The 25,880-nt window shown below is 46.7% G+C and overlaps 1 protein-coding gene and 1 long non-coding RNA gene across 4 annotated transcripts in view; one reads left to right on the top strand and one right to left on the bottom strand.

Moving 5' to 3' along the window:
* The window catches only part of 4930506C21Rik (RIKEN cDNA 4930506C21 gene), a 17,753-nt gene extending 8,864 nt beyond the window's left edge, over nucleotides 1-8,889 (bottom strand). Inside the window, exon 1 of the long non-coding RNA NR_073374.1 lies at nucleotides 8,788-8,889. This is a non-coding gene — a long non-coding RNA (RIKEN cDNA 4930506C21 gene). The remainder of the gene's footprint in view (nucleotides 1-8,787) is intronic.
* Sft2d1 (SFT2 domain containing 1) lies at nucleotides 8,859-25,213 on the top strand. 3 transcript variants are annotated; one of them, NM_001357890.1, is made up of 9 exons: nucleotides 8,859-9,056; nucleotides 15,621-15,642; nucleotides 16,615-16,701; nucleotides 17,190-17,272; nucleotides 18,371-18,452; nucleotides 19,571-19,606; nucleotides 21,048-21,106; nucleotides 22,205-22,234; nucleotides 24,726-25,213. In NM_001357890.1, exons 4-9 carry the CDS (start codon nucleotides 17,220-17,222, stop codon nucleotides 24,763-24,765), a joined length of 300 nt encoding a protein of 99 aa, NP_001344819.1. In that variant the 5' UTR covers nucleotides 8,859-9,056; nucleotides 15,621-15,642; nucleotides 16,615-16,701; nucleotides 17,190-17,219; the 3' UTR covers nucleotides 24,766-25,213. The 3 variants fall into 3 exon arrangements, with proteins under 3 accessions (NP_001344819.1, NP_598875.2, XP_011244487.1); XM_011246185.3 differs by having other exon boundaries at nucleotides 8,879-9,056; nucleotides 16,615-16,649; NM_134114.2 differs by lacking the exon at nucleotides 15,621-15,642 and having other exon boundaries at nucleotides 8,874-9,056.
* Nucleotides 25,214-25,880: the final 667 nt, after the last annotated feature.

Here is a 25,880-nt window from a genome sequence, read left to right on the forward strand (position 1 = left end):
GTACTTTCTCTAGCTCCTCCATTGGGGGCCCTGTGATCCATCCAATAGCTGACTGTGAGCATCCACTTCTGTGTTTGCCAGGCCCCGGCATAGCCTCACAAGAGACAGCTATATCAGGGTCCTTTCAACAAAATCTTGCTGGTGTATGCAATGGTGTCAGTGTTTGGAGGCTGATTATGGGATGGATCCCCAGGTGTGGCAGTCTCTAGATGTTCCATCCTTTCATCACAACTCCAAACTTTGTCTCTGTAACCCCTTCCATGGGTGTTTTGTTCCCAATTCTAAGAAGGGGCAAAGTATCCACTTTTTTTTGTTGTTGTTGTTGGGTTTTTTTTTGTTTGTTTTTCGAGACAGGGTTTCTCTGTGTAGCCCTGGCTGTCCTGGAACTCACTCTGTAGACCAGGCTGGCCTTGAACTCAGAAATCCGCCTGCCTCTGCCTCCCAAGTGCTGGGATTAAAGGTGTGTGCCACCACCACCCAGCAGATGGTTTTCTTTAACTTTAAACGTGTGTGTGTGTGTGTGTGTGTGTACGATTGTGTGCATGTGGGCCACACATGCCATTGTGTATGTGGATGTTGGTTCCATCTTATGTGAGAAGTGTCTCTTAGTGTTCACCACCACCTCCGTCATGCTAGTTATCCTGTGAGCTTCCAACGATTCTCCTGCCTCTCCTCCCATCTTGTGCCTTGGCTTTATGTAGTTGTCATAGCTTTTCTGCCTGTGCTTTGACAATGAGTGCTAAATGAGAGAGCAGCAAGAGCCCAGAAAGGAAAGATTTTCTCAGTGGTGGAGGAGGCTTGGGGAGAGGAGAGGAAACTCAGCAAGGCACAGACATGTCTGAACCTTGGCAACCATGTCCTTTTTCTTCCTTTTTTTTATAGTATAGAATAAAGTTTATTTTAGGCATGGGGAGGGGAGTTAAGAGAGTAGTAGAGGCAGATAAAGACAGAGAGAAGGAAAGAGTAGAGAAGTGGAGACCGGCCATGACCACGTGGAGAGAGGGAGACGGGAACCATGTCTTTTTTTTTTTTTTTTTTTTTCTTGTTCAAGCACCCTTCCGGGACTACCTCTTGAATAAAAAGAGGTTTTAGTTCCCCTTCTAGCTTTCTGTGAGTACCCTGGAACTCCAGCTGGGATCGTGGGTCCCTTGTTGAGACAGTGGGTTAGCAGGACCTGGGGCTGCATTTTGAGCCAGGCTCAGGGCCAGCTGGTGGTCTGCAGGCCACTGTCATAGTGGGTGATGGATGCAGAAGCAGGCTTGCTTTTGTTCATTTTTTTCATCAGATCTTTAAAGTCAATACACGCTTGAAGAGCAATGACAGCTTTCTTTCCCCCTCTAAGTTCAACCCTGAACACACAAGTATATGTTAATCAATTAATTTCTGAAAGACAAGACCTGTTACTCTTTTTGTTGTTTGTTTGAGTCTGGGTGTAGTGAGAATTTATTTAGTCCCAGGTGTGGCATGTGGGGCTGCTTCAGTTTGTCCACGGATACTAACTATGATTGTCTTGTGCGCTAGGAGGAACAATTTTTGCCATTTGCAGATAGTTTACATTTTGAATTCCAGGGACTCCTCAGAGGATATAAATGCCAGAGCCCCGAGGCGCTAGGGGTGAGCTCAGAAGCAGCTGCTGCTCCCCCTGTTCCTGCTGTTGTTGCTGTTTGTCAAAGGGCCATGAGCAAAGAATGTGGGCAAGTAGACTGTGCCACCAGACAGAAGAACTGGTATGGCTGAAACAGGTTCAAAAATCCTGGTAAGTCTCAGAGTTGAGAAAGGTAGGCATTGGAACCGGCTCCTGGCCAGGCTCTACCTATCCTGGAACATGTAACCAGGACACCCCACTGAGAGGACCATGACAACCAGTCATGTAGCATAAAAACCTAGCGTTCTCCGTGCTAATGAGGGATCTAGATAAGCCCCAAGTGTTTAGGCAATGAGCTTCTCTTCCTGTGCATTCCTGCCCACAGAAGGTATTTAATCTCTGGTTCACCTGGAGTAAGATATACATTCATATCCCCCATAAAAATAAAGCCGTTTGGACAAGCAAGGACCATCTCCTTCATCAAGGATTGTCTGGGGGCAGGGCGGGAACAGTTCCTTGTAAAGAACTGCACCTGAATCTCCCAGAGAAGGCCTTCTCTCTTTCAGCCCCTCAGTATTCCTGGCACTCACTCAGAACCAAACTGGATACTGCCCCACCTGGACTCAGTCACCCATTTTTTTGCCTGGCAACTAGGGCAAGGGCAGACCCTCGGACCACCATTCTCACCTCCTCCAGGTCCCCAGTGGTGTCTAGGTACACAGGAGATTGAGAATCACAGCATCCTTCCCAGCCCCTGCTGTCCCCTCCCCTGGGAAACACAGGCTGGGACCCCCTATCTTGGACTACATTCTACCTTCCCCGAGCCGCCTGCCAGCAGCTAGGCAGACATGTAGCCCTACAGAAGAGAAGTTGGAGATATCCTGATGATGAAGATTGGACCTGCCCTAAGGAACTCAGTGCCCCAATCAGCAGGAAGTAGTCTAAAGAGATCTATACCCTTTGCCCTCTAACCTTCTTTCTCTCCTACCTAGTGTTGGGGGGTTAGGAGAGATTAAGATGGAACAAGGTTTAGAAGGTAATAGATAATAGAACTCAATAAGATAGCTAAAGAAATAACTATGCTAACACCCAGATCCCAGGCTGGCCTTGAATTCACTACATTCTAGGCCAAGGAATGATGCTAAACTCCAAATCCTCCTGCCTCCACACCCTGAGTGCTGGGATTATAAGCACATGGTACTGTGCTTGGGTTTATGCAGTGCTAGAGGTTGAACCCAGGGCCTAGTGCATGCTAGGCAAACACTCTGTCGTTCTTAATTAGGTCAAATTCAGCTACCCTGACACAAATGGACAGTTGTCATTTCCTTGGGAATCAATAGCTGTAGAGGTTACAGAAGGGCATTTTAATAAATCTTTGTAATGCTGGTCACATTTCCATGAACTGATGATTACAAGTCAGGATCTGGGGAATTAATTTCACTTTTGCTTTTTAAGCAAGTCACAGCCAAAACTTGATAGTTGGCTTAACAGTTTAAAGTATCAATTAGTGAAAATTATTTTGTTTTCAAAGACTTGCAAATGAGCCTCATGCAGGGCAACTGGACAGTCACTGAGGGGCATCAGCCACAAGACACTGCATGACTCTGATTGCTGCCAGAAAGGAAAAGGAAGCATTTTGTCATTAAGGCACAGAGTGCTTCCTGCTTGCTTTTCAGAGCCAGGGTTTGGGGAAGGCATTTTTCTCTTATGGCGAGGTTTGAGGTATGAAAACAGATCTCCCAGGAAACTGTAAAGGCCACCAATGTGCCTGGAAATTACCATGGTTCTTTTTTTTGGGTTGCTGTGCAAAGTATGATATTTTCTATAAGAGCTGATCACTCTTCTTCAACAGGTCTTCTGCTCAGAAAATGGGACAGGAAGCTCAGCCTAAGGCAGTCAGTGCCACACACTGCAGGGCTTTTGTCAGCAGTGATTGTCTGCAGGTACCTTTGCCTCAGCAGGCCAGCATCACATTCCTACCGCTCCCCTTTCACCCTTGTTCTCATTTTGTGACAGAACACCAAAGGCTCCCTTCTGCACCCACTCTTGGGAGTTCTTCACTTCCAGGCCTCTTGCCAGCTCAGCCTTTCAAGTCTCTATCACACTGTCAGCGTGTGGATGCTACATGCAATGGCAAACCCCATGACTCATTCTGACACAAGCGCTGCTCTCCCCTCTGTAACCTCATCACCACACCACCTCAACAGCGCCCAAATGTCCATTCCTTCCTACAGAATCTGCTTGCTTCTGCCCTCTGCAGGCCACTCCCACTAGCACCTCTGACAGGTCACATCCATTTCTGGGCCCAGTACCTACCTTCCTTGCCTGAGCCCAAATAAGTTTCCCAGAGTGCAAATCTGCTTCTACCCTAAGCTCAAAGCTCAGTGGTCCCTGTGGCTCTTGTTGAGCACATGGTCCTGAAACAGGTCTCAATGGCTCCCTCAGCAGCCTGACTCTTCCCTTGCCCCCTCTCACCCTAGTTTGCTCTCTCTCTCTCTCTCTCTCTCTCTCTCTCTCTCTCTCTCTCTCTCTCTCTCTCTCTCTGGTTTTTCTTTCTTTCTTCTTTTTTTTTGATTTATTTATTTATTATATGTAAATACACTGTAGCTGTTTTCAGACACACCAGAAGAGGGTGTCAGATCTCCTTATGGATGGTTGTGAGCTACTATGTGGTTGCTGGGATTCGAACTCAGTACCTTTAGAAGAGCAGTCAGTGCTCTTAACTGCTGAGCCATCTCTCCAGCCCCTCTTTGGTTTTTCGAGACAGGGTTTCTCTGTGTAGCCCTGGCTCTCCTGGAACTCACTTTGTAGACCAGGCTGGCCTCGAACTCAGAAATCTGCCTGTCTCTGCCTCCCGAGTGCTGGGATTAAAGGCATGCGCCACCACGCCCTGCAGTGGTGGCGGCGGCAGCGGCTTCTTCTTCTTCTTCTTCTTCTTCTTCTTCTTCTTCTTCTTCTTCTTCTTCCTCTTCTTCCTCTTCCTCTTCCTCTTCCTCTTCCTCTTCCTCTTCCTCTTCTTTCTTCTTCTTCCTTCTTCCTTCTTCTTCCTTCTTCCTTCCTTCTTCCTTCCTTCTTCCTTCCTCTTCTTCCTCTTCCTCTTCCTCCTCCTCCTCCTCCTCCTCCTCCTCCTCCTCCTCCTCCTCCTCCTCCTCCTCTTCTTCTTCTTCTTCTTCTTCTTCTTCTTCTTCTTCTTCTTCTATGCCAACAAAAGCCCACACAGTGTCCTTGCAAACGTGCCTGCTCCTCTCACCAGCCTCTTCCAAGGCTGCTCTTTCCTGCAGGGCTGTTAGCTCTGTTGTACTGTTGTAGTGGGCAAATGTTGTAGTGGTCCCAAGTGGGATGGACAGCCACAGTGAATCACTATTTCATATTAATAGCTTCATCTTTTTTAATAGTTTGAAGCATACACAGAAAACAGAAGGACCCCAAGTTTCCCCTCGCTTCTAGCCCCCACAAACTCCCCCTAAATCTTATGATGGGTGTGTTCTACTCCTGATGAACCATCTTGGATTTCTGTTATAGTTTCTGTTATAGTTCATTGTCCATTATAGGAGTCACATTTGGTGCTGCACATGATGTGGACTGGAACAGATGCATAATGCCATATGTCTTAGTTCAGGTTTTATTGCTGTGATGAGCAAGACACCATGACCTTGGCAATTCTTTATAAAGGCAAACATTTAATTGGGTCTGGCTTGCTGGAAGCATGGCAGCACACTGGCAGAGATGGTGCTGGAGAGACAGCTAAGAGTTCTACATATGGACCCAAAGGCAGCAGGAAGAGACAGTGACACCCTGGCCAGGCTCGAACTTCTGAATCCTCAAAGCCTATCCCCAGTCACGTATTTTTTCCAACAAAGCCATGCCTACTCCAACAAGACCACAGATCCTAAGAGTGCTACTCCCTATGGGCCTATGGGGACCACTGCATTCAAACCACAACACCATGTATCCATCATCACATCCAGAAACAGTTCCATTGCCTCTGTGTCCATTTGATGCACCCTCACACACCCCACCCCGATCTCAGAAACCAGCATCTGGTTTAACTTTTTTGGAATGTAACATGGCATTGTGTGGAGTTGTAATAGATACTGTCCTTTGCATTCAAGGGTCCCATGCCTTTTCCAGCCTAGATAGCTCCTTTCTTCCTTCCTTCCTTCCTTCCTTCCTTCCTTCCTTCCTTCCTTCCTTCCTTCCCTCCCTCCCTCCCTCCTTCCTTTCCTTCTTTCCTTTTAAAGATCAATGCTTTCTATGTAGCCCTGGTTGGGGTTGGACTTGCTATGTTGATCAGACTGGATTTGAACTCACAGAGACCTGTCTCCCTCTCTCAACTGCTGGGTTTAAAAGTATGCATCACCAAACCTGGTTTAGTAGCCAGGAACTTAACTCAGTGCCTGGGAAGGACTTGTTTTCCCAGAGGTCCAGTCTCTCTCCACTCACAACCTTACTTTACACCCCGGTTACCTCGGGTTTGGAAAGTAAGGATTTCTCTGCCACCGGAAAAACCCTATGTTTGAGAACAGGGAAGATATGGAAGCTGTACGTTCTTCTAGTTTCTCTGGGAAAAGAAGAGAAACAGGGGCCCAGAGCTGGGTGTGTACATGATGAGCAGCCGGGAGGATGAAGAGCACCAGTTCCACAGTGAGTGAGTGCCAGCCCTGTTCTCAGTGTTTCCAGGCAAGATCCTTGCTATTTGGGCCCTTATGTTCAGGAAAGCCACCACAAATGCTGACTTGGGGGATGCCGAGCAATCATTTTCTTGAGCACATGCAGCTGGGTTCTTGAAAACCTCTGGTCACGTCTTTGTCAGCTGATCATTATGTAACCTTGTTTGCTTTGCATTATACAGATTTGTTAAGGTTGGACGCACAGCTGCCACCCTATGTCCAAGTAAGGCTTTTCTTTCCATCTTCCTAAGAAGGCAATTAGGAGACTGGGCAGGAAAGATGGTCCCTGACTCATCAAACAGTGAGACCAGCAGCAGCAGCAGGAAGAGGAGGAGGAGGACAATAATGTGAAAACTGGGGCACTGATTGGGGCCCAGAAGGGAAATTTGTTTATAACATGAACTGAAATAAGGCAGCCTACCTCTCTGGATCTCAAAACGCTGACCCTGAGCCTGCATGGCCCGGAAAGTGCTACAAGGACTGACTGATTTGTAGCATCTCCAACCCCAGAAGCTGTTACTGATAAGGATGTTTTCAGGGTTTTTCTATTTAGTCCCTTAACAGCTCTGTAAGGAAGGGATAGATGTTATTTTCATATTTGTTTTGTTTTAGAGACATGGTCTTTCCCTCACACTATGTAGCTGGCTTTCCCTCACACTACGTAGACCAGGCTGGCTTGAATTCACAGAGATCCACTGCCTCTGCCTCTCAAGTGCTGGGTTTAAAGGCTTGCACCATTATGCCTTCCTTATTTCCATATCTGAAGCCAAGGTTTGTGGTGATTTTTGTCAAATCCCAAGGCTACAAGGAGTGGGGACAAGATTCTAGCCCAGTTTCTCTCCAGAACCTAGGCCCTTACTCATTTTATTATCCCCCACAATGGATCTAATAAATTCTTTGTAACATTGTTCAGAAGACAGGTTTGGCTTCTAGGGAACAAGAAACAATAAAACCTATACATTGGCCTTTTGTTTGTTTGGTTGTATGGGTTTTTGAGACAGGGTTTCTCTGTGTAGCCCTGGCTATCCTAGAACTCACTTTGTAGACCAGGTTAGCCTCTAACACAAGAGATCTGCCTGCCTCTGCCTCCTGAGTGCTGTACTAAAGGCATGCGCCACCACCTCTAGTTCAGTCTTTATTTTGCTTTTAAGATTTATTTATGCTCTGTTTATTTATATAATAATATAAGTTAATATATGTTATATATAATAAATACTAAATATATTTATTTATTTATTATGCTCTATTTGCATGTATGCCTGCATGACAAAAGAGGTCATCAGATCCCTTTATAGGTGGTTGGAAGTCACCAAGTGGGTGCTGGGAATCAAACTCAGGGCCTCTGGAAGAGCATCCAGTGTTCTTAACCTCTGATCCATCTCTCAAGCCCTCAGTCCTTGTTTTTAATAGTTACATTTTGTTCTATATAATTAAATTTGTCAGGCAATTTACACTTCAAGACATGTGTGTTGCCCAAGGTCTCTATTCTACATAAGATCGTACTCGGCCTTAAGAATGACAGGGGCCTGGAGAGATGGGCTCAGTGGTTAAGAGCACTGGCTGCTTTTCCAGAGGATTCAGTTTCCCAGCACCCACACAGCAGCTCACAATCTTCCCTAATTCCAGTTCTAGGGAATCTGATGCCTTCTTCTGATAGCTATGGGCTGTGCATGAATATGGTACACAGACACACAGGCAAATGACAGAAGGGGGTGGGGTCACATATATATCAAATCAGAACACTAAGAGGTTAAGTCTCAGGCAAAACTGGGTTACTAAATAGCTTTCTGTCTGCAACACATTCTAGGATCGTTGTTTATTCTTGTTACTATAATTAACACCCTATCATTTGTACAAATTAATGGGTTTCACTGTGACATTAAGATCCATGTATATGTCACCAGAATTTTTAAACTGCCACTAATTATTTCAAGTACATACTGACTCCTTCAAATCGAGGTTTCAACTATATTGTGAGTACTGGCAATTTCATATATATTGAAAAACAGACTTTTCATAACTACTGTTATCAGATTTTTTAATATAGAAGTTACTATACTTCAAAGGGAAAACGTGTAGCCATATTAAAAACTATTTTATTGGACATCAAGGACGATTTTTATTGTACATTCGTTATCATCTTTGTAATCTTTCAAAGGGCAAAGGGACGGGGCTTTCGCACTTTTGTTCGTTCAGGTCTAACTCCCTGAGAACGCTGGAGCAGTTTCATCTGTAAAAGATCCCCTTCTCTAGTAATGACTGCCTTTCGCGAGGCAGTAGGATTGACAATTAACCCTTTTTTTTTTCTTGATCCAATTTTAAGGAGGAAGCTGTTAGTGAAATCGTTAAAATAAAGGCCATTTCATTACCATCTCTCCAACCCAAAACAATCGGGGCAGGACCTGTCACTCAGTGCCTGGACAGTCATGCAACTGGACACTGTTTCTCTGCACCAGGCCGGACAGACAGCTCTAACTGTGTCCCTCCCTACTGGCTGGCTGAACGATCTTGAGGATAAGAAAAGCCACTCACCAGCCCCCTGCGGGCACCCGTGGGCGCGCCGGAAGTGACGTAATCAGGCCCGCCCCAGCAGATTAAAGAGCAAGGAGGTGCGCATGCTTGAAGGAAGCGGAAGTCCGGATTTCCGGCCGGCGCTTGAAGGTGCGGATTCCGGGCTTCCGGGTGGGCGTGGGGGCCGGACGAGCTAGGGGTCGGCGGCGTGGCAAGAGGACAGGGCTATGGAGAAGCTGCGGCGCGTCTTGAGCGGCCAGGACGACGAGGAGCAAGGCCTGACGGCGCAGGTAACGTCCTCGGCCGCGGCGACAGTGGGAGAGGGGACCGCGAACCGCTCTCGGGGAGTCGGTCCCGGATCCCCGGGACTGTCCGGTCCCCGCTTCTCTGCCATGGCCTTTCTCTGCGCCCTCCCCTCCTGCACCAAGTTCCGCCGCCCCTGCAGCGAGCAGGCCTCGGGGCCAGGCTGCCTGTGGCCGGCTCATTCATTCCAGGTCTCAAGACAGATCTGGGGCTGGGGAGATGGCTCAGCGGTTAAGAGCACTGACTGCTGCTCTTCCAGAGGTCCTGAGTTCAATTCCCAGCAACCACATGGTGGCTCACAACCATCTGTAATGGGGATCTGATGCCCTTTTCTGGTGTGTCTGAAGACAGCTGCTGTGTACTCATATAAATAAATAATAAATAAATAGATCTTTAAAAAAATTAAGGCTGAGATCTGGGCGAGAGACTGGAGAGCACGGACGTGCCAAAGGTTGCCTGTGAAGTCAGCCCTCCTTAGTAATGCATGGTTTTGTTTTGTTTTGTTTAATTAACAGAGCCCTTGTTTGCTTGTGACCCAGACATGAGACTTGATAAAGACTTACTTCCTCCAGTAAGAATTAAAAATAGGCAAACAGGAACTGCTTTGTGTTTTGCACGCTAGCACATTTTGGTGTGTCTTGGCACAGACCTGGGCCTGATTTTGTATTACATGAAGATGTTTTGTTTGTTCGTTTTTCCTTTCTGACTTATTTGTTGGCAGGGCTGAGGTAGCCCGTGTTGAGACAAGTGAACTCTATATTGTATTTTGTGTTTTGTTTGTTTGTTCTTTTTGGGTTTGTTCCAAGACAAAGTCTCACTGTGTAGCCCTCACTGGCCTGGAGCTACAAAGGTCCTCCTGCCTCTGCCTCCTGAGAACTGAAATCAGTATTGTAATTGCAATACAAAAGACCTGTACATAGTCACTTCAGCAATGGCTGTAAATATGGCTTATCCACCGTGCTTGATAGTATCAACTGCTTCATGCTCCACTCTTTGTTCTAGATCTTTGCTGTAGCTATGACCACATGTAGCCACTCAAAATGTAAACAGATTAAAATGTAGAATTTATTTCCGTAGTGGTGCATGCCGTTTTTAAGTGTTGAGTAGCATGTGGCTGCTGCTCAGACATTGCTGGAGTGTTGTCAGGCAGTGCTCTTGTAAATCCTGGGGACAAAGAAGTGAACTTGGTCCTTGGAGCTGTTTCCGGAAGAGAGGAGATTGTGTAAAGAAGAGTTCAGTCAAAGGTGGAACGCTCTGGTGGTGATAGACTGTTAGGTGGTTATCCGTTGTCACTGTGGATGTAATAACAGTGACTGATAGAGGCCTCCGGTGCTACGGTTACAGTGTTAGTGGAAAGTGCGTGGAACAGGTAGAGTGGGTTGGGAAGCTTAGGGTTGCCGTAGTGCATAGGGTAGTCAGCCTCTCAGGTAGCTCAGGGAAGCTCTTCCTGAGCTCCCAACTAGGAGAGAGTGGCAGGGGTGGCCTCTGTGTGTGCTGGGCCGGTGACTGGAACAGAGGGAAAGAGGGACACAGGTAGGAGACAAAGGCAGGAAGGCAGGAGGTGGAAGATTCTGCGTCCCATTGGGTCTCTTAGGCTGTGGAGAGGGTTTCGATTCACTGTGAGTGAGTGATACTGTATTAGCCACTTTCCCATCGCTGAGCACAGTACCTGGCAGAAACAGCTCAAGGAGAGGGAAGGTATGTCGTGGTTCCATTTCAGAGCTTTAGTCCATCTTGATGGGAAGGTATGGTGGACAGTTCAGTTCTTGGATAGACGTGTGGGAGGGGATTCGCTTCCCAGCTCCAGGAAGGAGAGAGGTCAGCCCTAGGGAGTGACTTCTGTCAAGTCGGCCTTAGCATCTCAAGTTTCCAGAATGTCTCAAAGTAGGGCCACCTCTGAGAAGAGGGCGTGGGAGCTTAGCCTGTTCACGGGGAAGCCTCAGCTGTGTTGATCCAGTACTCCCATTTTCTTACCTTTTTAAAGATTTATTGTTCCTTCATATGTATAAATATTTTGCTCTCCGAGAATGAAAGGTATGACAGTAATGAGGGACAGGGGTAGAATGTCATGGTGGCCTTGAAAGTATTATGTGTCTGGGGAGGAGCATGGGCCTAGAGGGAAGAGTGCCTAGCACACTGCTTGTCCTGCAGGATGTGTGGGAAGAACGCATGCCCTCGGGGAGGATAGACCACAAGGTGAGAGATACTTAGAAGTTAGTGAGGACCAGAAAGTTTGTGTAGAGTTCAGGGTGTTCTGCGATTGTGGGTGACCAGGCTTAGTAGGGCAGTGGGGTGGTGACTTCTTGTACTGCAGGATGGAAAAGGTCCTATCTATGGAATAGGATGGTCACCCAGGTGCAGGTTAGACAAGGGTGTCCAGGCACCCTGGAAATTGAGCTACTCCGTTCTGCTGCAGAGAGGCTTGAGGGCCAGGATTGACTAGAAGCTAGGGTTCCAGGCCCTCCTTGGCAGGTATCTAGGACATCTTCCTAGAGGGAAAGGCCTGAAGCAGGCCTCAGAGAACCCCATCCTGCTCGCTCTCCCACCACTGTGCTTCTAGAGTTAAGCCCAGGTTAGCTTCTCAGACCTGCACGTACCTAGTCCCTCCTCCACCTGCCAGGACTCTGTGCTTCAGGTGTTTCAGCTTCCTTGCCTGAGTCCTTTCTTAGCTGTACAACTTGGCAGTCTTTTAGCAAGGTCATTCTTTCTGGAATGCTCCAACCTGGCTCTTCTAGTGGAGTCAGCACTGAATGTCTTCAGAGAGACTAGGCTGTTCCTAGTTACCCTCCTATTTGCTCTGGCTGCTGTTCTCACCATTGACCGCCCTTCCCCATTTGCATGTAAGGCCTGTCTGTCCTGCGACCTGTCATTGAAGCCTAACAAGTCTCTGCCATGAACTGTGTGTTCATAGACTTTGACCAGAACTCAACGACTGGGGAGCTTAGAAACCACAGAAGTTTAATTTTTACTATTCAGTCCCAAGATCATGGTCAGAGTGAAATCTTTGTCTCCCAAGGGTCACCTTCTGGTCTGTGGATGTACCATTCCAGTTTCAGTGCAAGGGGTGTGGGAATTCCCTGGGAAAGGAAACTAATCCCACTTCCAAAGGTTCTGTTGCCGTGTCTGAATGCCCCTGAGGCTCTGTGTTCTAGCACCAGTGTCTGAAAGGTTAGGATTTGGGGGAACCCTAGGTGCACATTGTAGCCCAGCACGGCAGATAACTAGTCCATGTTAACAAAGGAAACGGCCATGTTCCACCTTCAAGTTCACTGCATGGAAGATGTTAATAAAACCCCCTGTTATGTAAGCCAAGCAGTGGCTCTCAGAAGACTGACTATGACCTACCAAGGTGCTGTGAAACATTTAGTTACTGTGATGGTTCCTATATGCCAGGCTCAAGGAGTGGCACTATTAGAAGGTGTGGCTCTGTTGAAGTAACTGTGTCACTGTGGGTGTGTGCTATAAGACCCTCATCCTAGCTGCCTGGAAGACAGTATTCTGCTATCAGCCTTCAGATGAAAATGTAGAACTCTCAGCTCCTCCTTCACCACGTCTGCCTGAATGCTGTGTGTTCTTGCCTTAATGATAATGGACTGAACCTCTGGACCTGTAAGCCAGCCCTGATTAAATGTTGTCCTTATGAGTTGCCTTGGTCATAGTGTCTGTTCACAGCAGTAAAACTCTAAGACAATTAACGTTTTTTTTTTAATCATAACACTCCAAAAATTCATGTGGTCTCTGAGTTGAGTCTTCTACATGTTATTGAGCTGCCCAGTTGCTGAGGCCTCTACATAGTTACAGGATTAGGACAATCACAGAAAAACACCGAGCAGTTAAGGTTAGAGAATCAAGCCTTTCAGGCCCGTCTTCAGGCCTGGGGTACACTGTGTGAAAATGAAAGGTCACAGCCAGTGAGGAGCTGCAGGTCAGGACTGCGGCTCCCTTTAGAGCCTATGGTGCTCCAGGCCCATGTGGAATGGCAGCTTCCCAGGAGGTTCATGGTCAGTCCTCAACAGTCACATCCAGTGCTGTGTTCTGAATGCTCCCCAAATTCATATGCTAAGGCCTAACTTCCAGCATGACAGTCTGCTTTGCTTAACAGGGAGACCATTTGCCCCTTCTATCATGTGTAGGAGCAGCAGACACCTTGTCTATTAACACTTGATCTTAGATTCACAGTTTCCAGAATCAGGAGAAGGAAGAGGAGGAAGAAGAGGTGGTGGTGGTGATGGTGGTGGTGTTTGTTACAGCACCTCGCATACTGGTTTGTTTGTTTTTTAGACAAGGTGTCTGTGTGGCTGGCTTGGAACTCACTATGTGGACAAGGGTGGTCTTGAACTCATGAGTTCTTCCTACCTCTGCCTCTCAAGTGCTAGGATTAAAGACAGGCTCCGCCATGCCTGATCAGCATATAGTATTTGTTTGTTTATAACCAGGAGCTGAGCCCCTCACCTAGCTCTTAGAAGAAGCACATAGTTGTTCTCAGTGTCAGGAGTGGCTGGCTGGCTGTGGAGGCTGGAGGGAGGTTTTTTTTTTTTATTTTTTTTATTTTTTAGATTTTGTTTCAAGGAAGTTCCTGAAGCAGGCCTGAGGGGTGGGACCCTAAAGCAGGTAGGCAAATGTGTGCCTCCCTGGGACAGGTAGGAAGAGTCTTTTCCCGGGAGCCAGAGCAGGGGCCTGGTGCTCTTGTAAGTAAGTGGATGTCCTAGGTACTTTTCTATTGCTGTGATAAGACAACATGACAATGGCAGCTTACAGAAGAGTTTATTTGAGGCTTACAGTTTTGGAGTGTGAGTCCATGACCGTCATGGTAGGGAGCATGACACCAGGTAGGTGAACATGGCTCTGGAGAGTAGTGGAGAGCTCACATCTTGAGAGACAACATGAGGCAGAGAGCTAACTGGGAATGGCATGGACCTTCCAAACCCCAAAGTTCACCCCCACCCCAGTGACACACCTCTTTTAGCAAAGCCATAGATATTAATCCTGCCCAAACAGTTCCACCAACTGGGGGCCAAGCACTCACAGTATGTGAGTGGATGGGGGCAGCTGTCACTCAAACCTCAATGGGAGCCATGAGCTGCTGCCTTCAGTTCTCTGTGCTGTCAGTAGGTGGAGTTGTCAGCTCAGTGAGGGGCACTGAAGCAGAACTGGGAGGCTTGAGGTAGCTCTAGAAAACAGGTTGGGGTGGGGAGACTGAAAACAGACTTGACCAAGAGTGGTGCTCAACATTATTGCCACTGAAGTGAGGAGGAGCTGAGGGCCTGATAAGGAGCCTGCGAGGCAGGCCAGGTAGCAGCTCCTAGGACATTGCTTATTTTTTTAAGACTAGTTTTCTTTTGTGTATATGACTGCTTTGTCTGCATGTGCACCATATGCATAGCTGATGCCCACTGGGGCCAGAAGACGGCCTTGGACACCTGGAACCTGAATTGGGAACGGTTGTGACTGCCATATGAGTGCTGGGAGTTGAACCTAGGTCCAGTGTATCTAAAAGTGCTCTTAGCTCCTGAACCCCAGCCCCAAGACTGGGGTTTTTGAACAAGGATTTCAGAGACAGAGGAACTGCAGGGAAGAAGGCTCTGGCAGTAAGTCAATGGGTAGGATGAAAGAGAAAAGCCACTGAAGATGGATTGAAGAACAGAACGGATGGGCTGTCCATGTTGAATTTGGAGAATAGGCAAGATCTACCATGTAGGTAGGATTGGCTTTGTGGCCAGGAATCCTGAAGGACAGGACCAAGGAAGCTGGTTAGGGGCAACTGGGGGGCAAAGTGGCTTTCTACCTCATAAATCCCAGGAGGAGAGGGGACAAGCAAGTGTGTTGCTCGGAATAGATGTGAGGAGCAGGGCCTTCCGCTTCTGCCGATTGCTGTCTTTTTACATGCCAGCCATTGTGGGAGAGATGGAGGGGAACGCAGAAATGAGGGCTTTCACTACATTGAAAGCCACAGCAAGTGTTCTGGAGGCATGGGCTCTGGGCTGTGTGGCTGTAACTCTCCCTGGCCCTGCAGGTGGTGTGGCCCTGGGCCTTAGTCTATCATCAAGTACAGGTGCAAAGCTGGGGTTACTGTGTGGTGCATCCATCCGTTCTCCTCATTGCCTGTGTGGCTGAGGAGTCAGTGTCAGGGGTTCATCTTTCAGCCCTGATTCCTTGCTGTGTCTTCTCAGTGGCCTCCTGGTCAAAGGCTTTACTGTCTCATGTGACAGCAAGAAGTTCTGAAGATGAAAAGTGAAAATTGTGTGCATGTATGACAGAGCATGGTGTTCTGATGTGTGTGACAGCAGATTATTTGTTAAGTGATGTACACATTTGGGGTGTCTTATTCTGTGATGAAAATACAGGTATTGTATAAATCCCTGGTAAGAAGGGGCATTGGGTATCCATAGCCCCATTCACCCAATTTACAACCACATGTCCAGTTAGGCTGTAGTGGGTGGAATTGCTGGAATCAGGATGTCTAACTTAAAGGGCAAAGACACTAAGAAACATTAAAGGTGGTGTGTTGCGCTGACGGAGCACTTTTCTCTCTGCCTTTCATGCTGCATAAGGATTCCCAGATGATCTGCTGAGGTAAGAAGTGGAGACCAAGGGGATTGCAGGCTGATGCCCACAAGTTCCTATTATGATTTCACGGCTGAGAATGTCCTGGCTGCTGTTCTTACTGCTCTTAGTGTATATCGTAGTGCCCATTAGAAAGTTCAATTTGGGGTAGAAATTCTTGTAAATTTCTAATTCTAGCTTTGAACTTGCTGTATAGCTGAGGCTGGCTCTCAACTCCTGATCCTCCTGCCTCTACTTCCCAAGTATTGGGATTACAGATAGGCACTACCATGCTTGGCTAAATTTCTAGTTTCCTCAAGGGCCCCAGAAGCCAGCTCGCTCCTTAGGCTAGAGATCCATTGCAAAGTGGTTCTCTGAGGACCCAGGCTCACCTCTGGGTGAAGCACACCCTTGCTGGGTGCCTTCCATTTCCCTCTCCAGGTCCCCCTGCTTCCTTAAAGGTCTCCACCGAGATCATCCTTGCCTCACTCCGCAGGCCTGGCAGAAGATGAGAGGTGTAGGATGAGCCTGTGTGCAGGCCCAGCTTCAGCAGTGTCCAGCATGCAGCCTACCTGGCTTTATTCCAGTTGAATCTTTACCATTGTGTTTTTGTGCCTAGATGAACATGTATGTGCTGCACCCAACAGGGAAGGACTTTATGAGACCTAAAAAGTACTGTGATTCTACCTACCAGGTTGTTTTCCAGCATCAGCTGATGTTCATTGTCCTTATAACCACAGAAGTGACAGTATTATAGAGTCAGGTCCATGTTAACAATGAATGCTGCCAGGTATGGTGGCACACACTTTAATCCCTGCACTTGGGAGGCAGAGGCAGGCATATCTCTATGAGTTCAAGGCCAGCCTGGTCTACATGGTGAGTTCTAGGACAGCCAGAGATATGCAGAGAATCCCTGTCTCAAAAGACAAAGAAGCTTGCTTACTGTAGTAGTCAGATTTATACATGCTGATCTAACTTTCTTAACTGTCCCTCTTTTCTAAGGTCCTGGATGCCTCATCCCTGAGTTTCAACACCAGGTTGAAGTGGTTTGTCATATGCTTTGTTGCTGGCATTTTCTTTTCATTCCTTGTGAGTTAAGGCATTGTCTTTTTTAATAGTCTTACATTGTTCTGAATGAATATTTTAATTTAAAACAAACAGAAGTAGCCTGCTGTATCTAAATGTTAGATTATTTTGATGGAACACAGTGACCTTTAATAAGTGTGTAAGGATTGATTAAAAATAAACAGAAATTAATGTTATGGTAATTTGGAGAAAATGTTAAAATTGTATTTGGAACACCAATTTTTCTTGAAAACCAGACAGTCAATGATTTAGCTGTGTTGCAGTAAGCCTGTTTTAACTTGGCATTCAAATGAGTACTTAGTTTGCGACCAGTGTGAAGACAGTTCTGCTAGAGCACCTCTGTAGACACAAGAGATACACGAGACTGTATTACCACAGTTGTGTTTGGGCACTATTGTATGGTACTTAGTGTCAGCTGCTGGAGGAGAGCTTTCTAGTTCTGGGTTCTGAAGGTCACATTGTTATCTAACTAACTATAAATTCTACTTTAGGGAACGGGGTTGCTATGGCTTCCCAATGGCATGAAACTCTTTGCAGTATTTTACACCCTTGGAAACCTTGCTGCATTGGCCAGGTGTGTGTATACTTTGGCTTCTTAAAATGCCTTGTTTACTTTTGGTTCCAGATTTTCTTTCTAATAGGTCTTTGTAAGTAGCATGCTTCTCTTGATTGTTTATAATGTCAATTTTGCAGCAAAATGTATGTTCACTCTGTAATACTACTATTGTATTGAGTTCTGGGGATACTGAGTGGCCAGCAGTGCATTTGGGGAGCACAGAGGCCAGGTCCCAGGCTGGGGTCTGCTCCAGGGCTCAACTGTGTAGTTGTCGTGACTCTTGTGGAGTGAAGGTTTTGTGAGGAAGAGCACACACAGGAAGCTAGGAACAGATGTGACAGTGTTGGTGCAGTGTAGAGAACTGGAGCTGGCAAGCAGCAGGGACTGGAGCTGCCGGGTGTCTTCTGAGAGAGAGCATTGCTGTGGGGATGAGTAGAGCATCAGGCCACTTGTGATGCTTTAGCAACATGCTTCAGCAGGCCGGGAGTCCAAAGTCATCTGCTGAGAGCTGCACCCTGTAGCCCTGAGGGCTTGCACGCACTTCCATGTTTGGCGTCACCTCAGGGCCTTGCTTCCACCCATATGGGGATGGGAGGCAGTCTGTGGCCTCTTTACCCTCATGCCATCATACCAGTATCATGTTAAGTCCATAGCATGTCTTGAAGTGTCCTTTCAAAGGTAAGGGGGTAAAAACAAGCATGGTGGACATGCATGTAATACCTGTTTTCTGGAGGAGAAAACAGAACTATTGCAAAGTCTAGGCCAGCCTGGGCTAGTAGCAAGACCATATGTCAAAATGACAACAAAATGAAAGTAACTGCTCAGTATTCAGAAGGGAAGGCAAGAGGATTGGGAGTTTATGGCCAGCCTAGGCTACATAGAAAGACCCTGTCTCACAGGAACAACAACAAACTAAGGTAGGGGAGAAGTTCCCACTACAGAAGGGTGAGGTGTTTAAGGCCAGCCTAAGCTTTGTCCCAAACAGCAACAAAAACAACAGATCCACAGACACGTAAAGCAAGAAATAAAACAACTCATACAGTTTGTTTTATAGCAATTTTATTTCTGCATAGCCAGACAAATTACTAGAGCCATCTCTTACTTTGTTTCAAATAGTACATGCTTTTTAATGGGACCTGTGAAGCAACTGAAGAAAATGTTTGAAACAACAAGATTGCTTGCAACAATTATTATGCTTGTAAGTAAATAATGTTAATTTTATAAACATATTAATGACTTTTCTGCATTATTGCTGAGAGAGTGAGTGTGTGTGTGTGTGTGTGTGTGTGTGAGGTGGGGTAACAGGATGTTAAAGGACCTGGCTTGTACAGCACTGTTTAGTGTAATTGGCTGGGTGGAAGATGCTTCTCGTCCGTCGCATATGTGTTGTATAGCTGGAAGTAGTTATGAAAATCAGCTGTCATATTTCATTTTTAAGCCCTACACATGTTGGGATGTCTGTTCCTCGGGGAGAAGGTGCAGTACTTGTGAACTCATAGCAATCTTCTCAGGGAGAATTGGAATTGTAACTTGGGTGGTTTCTATCTTCTGCTGTTTGCTGACTTGACTGTTGTTGTGGGACAGCTTCTCAGCAGTGCTCTGAGTTGAGTCCCATCATGCAACAGGCTCTTATTGTGGCTGTCACTATGGCTGTCACTCAGTGCTGGTTGTTGAGTCACACTGTTTGCAGGAAAATGTTGAATGTGAATGAAGTTGCTGCACACCCAGACTCTGCCTCACGGTAACGGTGAAGACGACTGCTGCCTCAGTGCAGAATCAGCAGTGTTAGGTGCTCTCTGGGTAGAGAGAGGAAAGCTGAACCTTAGGCCCCCCAAGCAAACCCTGGCCCCTGAGCTGACGATGCTGTGACGATGTGACTGGGGACACATTAAGCCTTCCCAGGTTAAACTCCCACTTCTGTTCTCCCCAGCCCGTCCAGGTGCCATGGGTGTGCAGCAGGCTCATGCAGTCTCCTGTGTGAAGCATTGTCCAGCACTGTAAAGGAAACATGATAGAGCATGCTGGTGCTGTTAGCACTGCCATGAGCATCAGCAAGACACAGGAATAGCCTCTTGCTTCTCTAAACTTGACTTTCCAGTCTTTCCCTTTACTTGACCAGCACATTATTTAGGGCTTCAGTTTGCTGGGACAGCGGATATTGCTTCTATAGGCTTTAAGGTGGCACCAGAGTCCATTGTCCCATTTATTTATTTATTCTGTTGCATGTTATCCAAGCAGATGAATGCAGAAGTTTCTGCATTTTTGTTGGGCCTTGAAGAACCTCAGGTTTCTCATGAACTTTTTCCTTCCCTGTAGTTGTGCCTGGTATTTACCCTGTGTGCTGCTCTGTGGGTAAGTTATATCAGCCAGTCTGGCTATCTGCTCACTGTCCCTACTCCACCATTGTCCTAGAACAAAACTGAGGCCAGTTTCATGAAGCCCTCAAGAGAGTCAGTGTCCCATAAACAGACGTAAGGTGGGTCTGCGGTCTCTAACCTACCCAGAGGTTGTTAAGCATAGGTCCCTGTGAGCACACTCATGCTGAGACTGGTTGCTACTCTAACAGCGTCCTAGACTGGGCCTGGGTCCTCTGCTTTGCCTGCTGCAGACTCTGTGTGCTTTGGGGGAAGCGACAGTGTGAAAAGCTCCCAGAGAAGGTAGGTCCAGAGAACAAGCAGATCAACAAATAGGATTAAAAAGAATTTCCATCAGGACCACATGTGGTGGTGATATCTTTAATCAGCATCCTAGAGGCAGAGAAAGACAGCTCTCTTGAGTTTGAGGTCAGCCTGCTCTACATAGTAACTTCCAGATCAGCTGAGGGCTCCTTGTGTGTGTGGTTGTGCCATAAGGAAGTCAGAGGATAACTTGCAAGAGCCAGTTCTCTTCTTCCACAATGTGGGTGCCGGGTTGTCAGACTTGGCAAACAATTGCTTTTACCCACTAATCCATCTTGTCTCCTCCTCTCAACTTTAAGGGCAGGGGCTAGTTGTGTAGCTTAGTGGTAGAGAGCATTTGTCCAGCTGGAGACAAGTCCTTAGCACCTGCCCACCTTCTTCCCCCCAATGATTAGGAATTCTCAAGTCAGTTATCTTAGAACATTGTAGGAACTTCATATTATCCCAGAAGACTGCAGTAGTATAATTGCCCTTTTAAAAAACAAACAAACAAAAACAAATAAAACAAACTCTCTGGGTGATGGTTGGATGCACCTCTAATCCCAGCACCAAGGAGGCAGAGGCAGGAGGACCTTTGGGAGTTTGATGCCAAAATGAGTTCCAGGACAGCCAGGACTACACAGAGAAACCCTGTCTCACAAAAAGAAGCAAAACCAAAAACCTCAAGAAGCCAGGCATGATAGTGCATGCTGTAATCCCAGTGCGTGGGAGATTGAGGCAGGATTGCTGTAGGTTCAAGGCCAGTCAGGGCTGTGTATCAAAACATCTCCAAAGAACAAAATATTGAGGGTAAGTAATTCCATGGAGTTTTACGGGGTTTTAAATGCTGATTGTAGGAAGGGTTACATCACTTTGTAGCATCAGGGTCACATCAAGCTATAACCTTGAAGCGTTCTATTTCCAGCCTTTGCATACAGTCACTTATGCTGTGTATTTTATAGTATTTAAGATAATAGGGATGGCATTGGAAAGGAAATTACTTTCATGGGCAATATTTAAAGTTTTGAAATATATAAGGATAAAAACAAACAAACAGGATATCCATTTTAAAGCGAAGAATTGAACCTGATTTATAATGCTACTTTTTAAAACTTGAATGTGTTGTTTGTTGCTAGTGGCGGAAGAAGGGGCTGGCCTTACTCTTCTGCATATTGCAGTTCTTGTCGATGACCTGGTAAGTCTCTTCTTATACCAGCTATAGAATGAAAACTGTCCAGGATGTTAGAAGCATCATTTAGATTCTAGAGAGCCCTAGGAAAGGGGGTAGAGGCCTATGCCTGTGATCCAGATTCCTGCAAAGGCAGATGGAGTGAGGCCCATTCTGAGCACTGCCTCCCTGGTACTTGTAGGGAGAGTTGTGGTATCAGGGTGCACTGGCTATGGGGGCAGGCACAGAGGGAAGAGAATGGAGCAGAAATGTAGACAAAGCCACCTGAATTCTCAGAGGAGGAAGCTCATAGGATGTGCTTACAGGTGTCAGGTGCCCCAGGCACTCCACCTCCTGTTGCTGTGTGCCTTCTTTCCAGTGCCACATCCTCCTCACAGCCCCATGCGACTGACTCACTCTGCCTCCACTCACAGGCCTGGGACGCCCCAGCCAGCCACTCCTCACCTGCTCCCCATCAGAGCAGAGCACGTTTTCCTTGCCTTTTTCAGCTTTGTTGTTGTGTGTCTTTCCCATTGCCTGTCACCTTGCTGGGCTCAGCTCCTCTTGTGGCTGTTTCTACCTGTCCACTGACAGATACCACATCGAGTATTTCAGGCTCACCATGTAAGGTTGCTTGACTCTTTCATTGCAATGTGAAGAATTTAGGCTAAATCACATAGGCTACTCTCTTATGTTTTGCTTTCCTTTGATGTGTTCCAGTTGGCTTTTCTCCAGAAAGTGGTCACCGTACTTAGTAATGTTAGCTTTTGCTGGAAAGATAAGAGGGTGACTTCTGCAGAAGGCCTCAGCATCAGCATCGCTGAGGTTTACTTAGCACATTGTCTGTTCTGTGTATGTGTCAGTGACAGAGGACCTGGGCTCCATCCCCAGCGCAGCAAACTCTACAAGCTGTGTAGGAGGCAGTCTTGTTACTCGGAGCTGTAGGTCTCGGAAAGTTGGGATCTTCCACAAGTTCCCAATCAATGCTATTGCCCGAGATGGAGTCACAGTTTGAGGACCACTGGCCTGTGTTCTGCAGCTGAGGTGGCTACAGTAGATGTGTCCAGTGGGAATAGGCGGGCTTGGTGTAGAGAAAATGTCAACATGCTTGACTCTCTCTTGCAGGTACAGTCTGTCCTACATCCCGTATGCAAGGTGAGCTCCAAATCCCATTGTACTCCTGAACATGAGTTTAAATAATTTTCACATTAAGCTATTTATGGCTGGACATGGTAGCACAACTTTGTGAGTTCAAGGCTTATCTGATCTATATAGTGAGCACCAGGCCAGTCAGGCCTACAAAATGAGACAACAACAAAATTTATAGGAGGCTTTTTTAGTTAACTTTGTTGACTTTGTTGCTTTAAGAGAGTTATTTTTAAGAACGACTAGAAAGCTTGGCTCACAGACTGCCTTCAGGTAGATGAACATCTTGCTGCACATAGCAGCTGGGGCGGCGCTTGCTCCTGCCTTGCTGTATGAACACTAACAGGGAATTTGAAAAGAAATCTGGACCTTTCTATTCAGTGCCCAAGTGGCAGAGACTCCAGCAAGAACAATTCTATTTTGGAAAGTTATAGGGAAGTTAGGGTTAGGGAATCAAGGTACATTAATGTTCTTAGCTAGCAGAAAGTGCTCTCTTCTGCAGGTTGGGGGCCAGGGGTGATAGATGGGTGAATGTACAGATCCAGGCAGCCAGTGTAGTCTACCATGCTGTTTCTTTGTGCTTTTCTAGAGGAATTCATGATGATTTAGTTGTAGAAGAAAACCATGATGAGTTAATTCCAACCTTAGACCTGATAGATTTGGAAAAAACAATTCTGGTGAAGTAGGGCTTTGTCTCTGGAATTTGGAAACACCTACATATTTAAAAGACAGCAGAGTTGTATACCTAATGTGAACAGTGGAAGACATTGTTTTTATTCCACCTCTTACTGTGAGTGAGTATTTCTGACAAACACATAAGAGGAGAAAACGCAAAGCAGGGTGAGCTGCAGGAAGGAGGCCCCGGGCGAGTGCAGAGGCGCATGTGGAGCGGAGGAGACACTGTCCCTGCGCATCCAAGCCAGGGCTCTGGGGACACGGCACAGCTGCTAGAAGGTGACCATGTGCCCCAGCAGTCAAGGCTTCTGGCTGGAGAGCGGCAGGCAACATGCAGAATACATTACAAATTTTTTAGTGGGTGTTTTAAACAGCAAGTTGTTTTTGTTTGTTTGTTTGTTTGTTTTTTAATTAAAGCACATTATGTAATGGTTTAGACACTTAGAGAAGAAAACATGAAAGCCGAATGAAGTTTATCCCATCATTTTGGGGATTTTTAGGATGCAGCACAAAGAGTCACTGTATGTCTGCTTCCTTGTCTCTGGAGCAAGCAGCTTCGCTCACACTTTACCTCCATGATGTCCTGCCTCACTCTGGCCAGATTCCAATGGGTAAATAACCAGGATACAGGCTGACTCCATATAGGAAAGAACACAAGTGGAGCTTGCCGCCCAGAAATGGCTTTATCTGGCTCACATTTCCAGGTGGCAGTCCATCTCTGACAGAAGTCAGGGCAGGAACTGAAGCATGAAGCATGGAGAGCCACTGTGTGCTGCTTGTCAGGGGACTTAGGTGTGGCCAGCTTTGCCATAAGGTTCAGGAGCATTTCCTGGGGACTGGCACTGTCCACAGTAGGCTGAGCCCGCCTGTATCAATTAATCAAAACAGTCCCCACAGACATGCCCACAGGCCAGTCTGATCCATCAACCCCTCACCTGAGATTCCTTCTCAGTTGATTGTTTAAGCCGAATAGGCCAGGCGGGAGGATTCTGTTCTTTCTGTGGCTGACTAAAACGCCATTGTGGGGGCTGGAGAGCTGGCTCAGGAGTGCTTGCTGCTCTTCTGGAGGTGGCTCATCCACCTGCATGTCTAGCCCAGCACCTAGGGGTCTGTTTGCCTTTTCTGGAGTCCGCAGGCACCCACATTCATGGCAGACACACAGACATATACAACATATACAAATATAAAATCAGTATTTTAAAAACCAACTCATTTTCTTCTTCCATTCACACCCACTGTTGGACGTGTTGGCTGACTCCATAGCTTCGCTGTTGTGACCAGTACATGAGTATGCAAGTTAAAAAAAAAACACACAAAAACATTAATTCTTATAAAAACTTAATTCCCGGGCTGGTGAGATGGCTCAGTGGGTAAGAGCACCCGACTGCTCTTCCAAAGGTCAGGAGTTCAGATCCCAGCAACCACATGGTGGCTCACAACCATCCATAACGAGATCTGACTCCCTCTTCTGGAGTGTCTGAGGACAGCTACAGTGTACTTACATATAATAAATAAATAAATAAATAAATAAATCTTTAAAAAAAAACTTAATTCCCAGATTATTTTGTTATTGAGAGTCATTTCTTTTATTAAAATCAGGGTTATGTGCTAGTAAAAATTCCTGTAATAAATACCATTTCAAAAATTAGCAAGAATACTTCAAAAGCACTTGCAAGTATTCTGAGTGAATCTCAGCAAAGCCTTGGTTCTTTGGAAACCAGGCTGCAGAGTCCAGCCCTGCTTGGAAGTTGCTAGTATGTGGTGGGACGCTGCTGATGCTCCCGCACCCTGCTGCTTCATGGCCCTTTCTCCTTCCTTCCCTCAGGGACGCGGTGCTCAAGTGCTGCTCCTCACTCTTGGGTTGAAAGTCGCAGGAGCCCAGGAGGAGTGCTTGGGAACAGTGCTGATGCGGTGCCTGCTCCAGTGATCGCCTCAGAAGCAGCAGCAGCAGCAGCCTCAGCCCATGCCATGGACCGCTGCACCTCACTGCACGGCCCTCCATTCCCTGCCCGCTAACCTCTGCTTCCAAAGACAGGAGGGCGTAATCATTGCCACTTGTAAATAAGTTTTACTCAGTTTTTAGTCTTTACAAACAGCTTTTGAAATGTGAATATTTAAGGTATAAACCTGTGTTGTAAGATATATCCAGCTTATTTGGCTTTTTAAATGCTCTACAACTTTAAAAGAATTTTTTTTTAACTTTAAAAATGTGAAACTTTATATACTTCAAGCTTAAAATTACTTATTAAGTGTAATAAAAAAGTAATATATGTATCTTTACAGTTTTGAAATAAACTACTCTTGGAAATGTAACATTTTCTGGATCAACTGTATAATACATTAAGTAGCTTAGCTCAAAGAAACCCAGCCCCAGCTCTGTGTGACGTGTAGCCTCTGTCTGTGTGACAGGATGGGCATGAGAGAAAACCAGCTCTCAAGTCAAGGGCCCCACATGGCCACTTGGAATCCCAGCTCTTGGGAGAGCAGCCAGAAGTACACAGTGAGGCTCCACATGGGAGCTCGGAGTGAAGAGCAGCTGGTGCTCCTAACCAGAGTTAACCAAGTAAACAACCCACCTACCCAAAACAGCATCCAAGGGCAGGGGGAGGAGGGGCTGGTGGTCAGAAGGTGGCCCCAGAGGTGCCAAGGACCGCCGACTGCTTTCATCCCAGGATAGGGATCAGGGAGGAGGCGGGAGAAGAGAGCTGGCTTTGGGGGGGCAACAGGATGTGAGGAAGCAGTGACTTGCTGTCTCCTTCAGGTCTCCACAGGCTGACAGTGGCCCAGTGGCAGCAGGAGTACACTTGTGGGGACAGAATGAGTGGCTCAGGCAGGTGCAGATGAAGAGGGGAGGCCTCCTCAGTGGTGTATGGAAGAATCGCTCATCTCTGCCTGGTGAGTGGCCCAGCAAGCGTGTAATGGACACGAGGTGGAGAAGGTGCAGCCATTGTGGGACGTTCACTCTGCTCAGTGTCTCAAC

The sequence above is a fragment of the Mus musculus genome, chromosome 17 (assembly GCF_000001635.26).
Source record: "Mus musculus strain C57BL/6J chromosome 17, GRCm38.p6 C57BL/6J".
In the NCBI taxonomy this organism is placed as follows: Eukaryota; Metazoa; Chordata; class Mammalia; order Rodentia; family Muridae; genus Mus; species Mus musculus.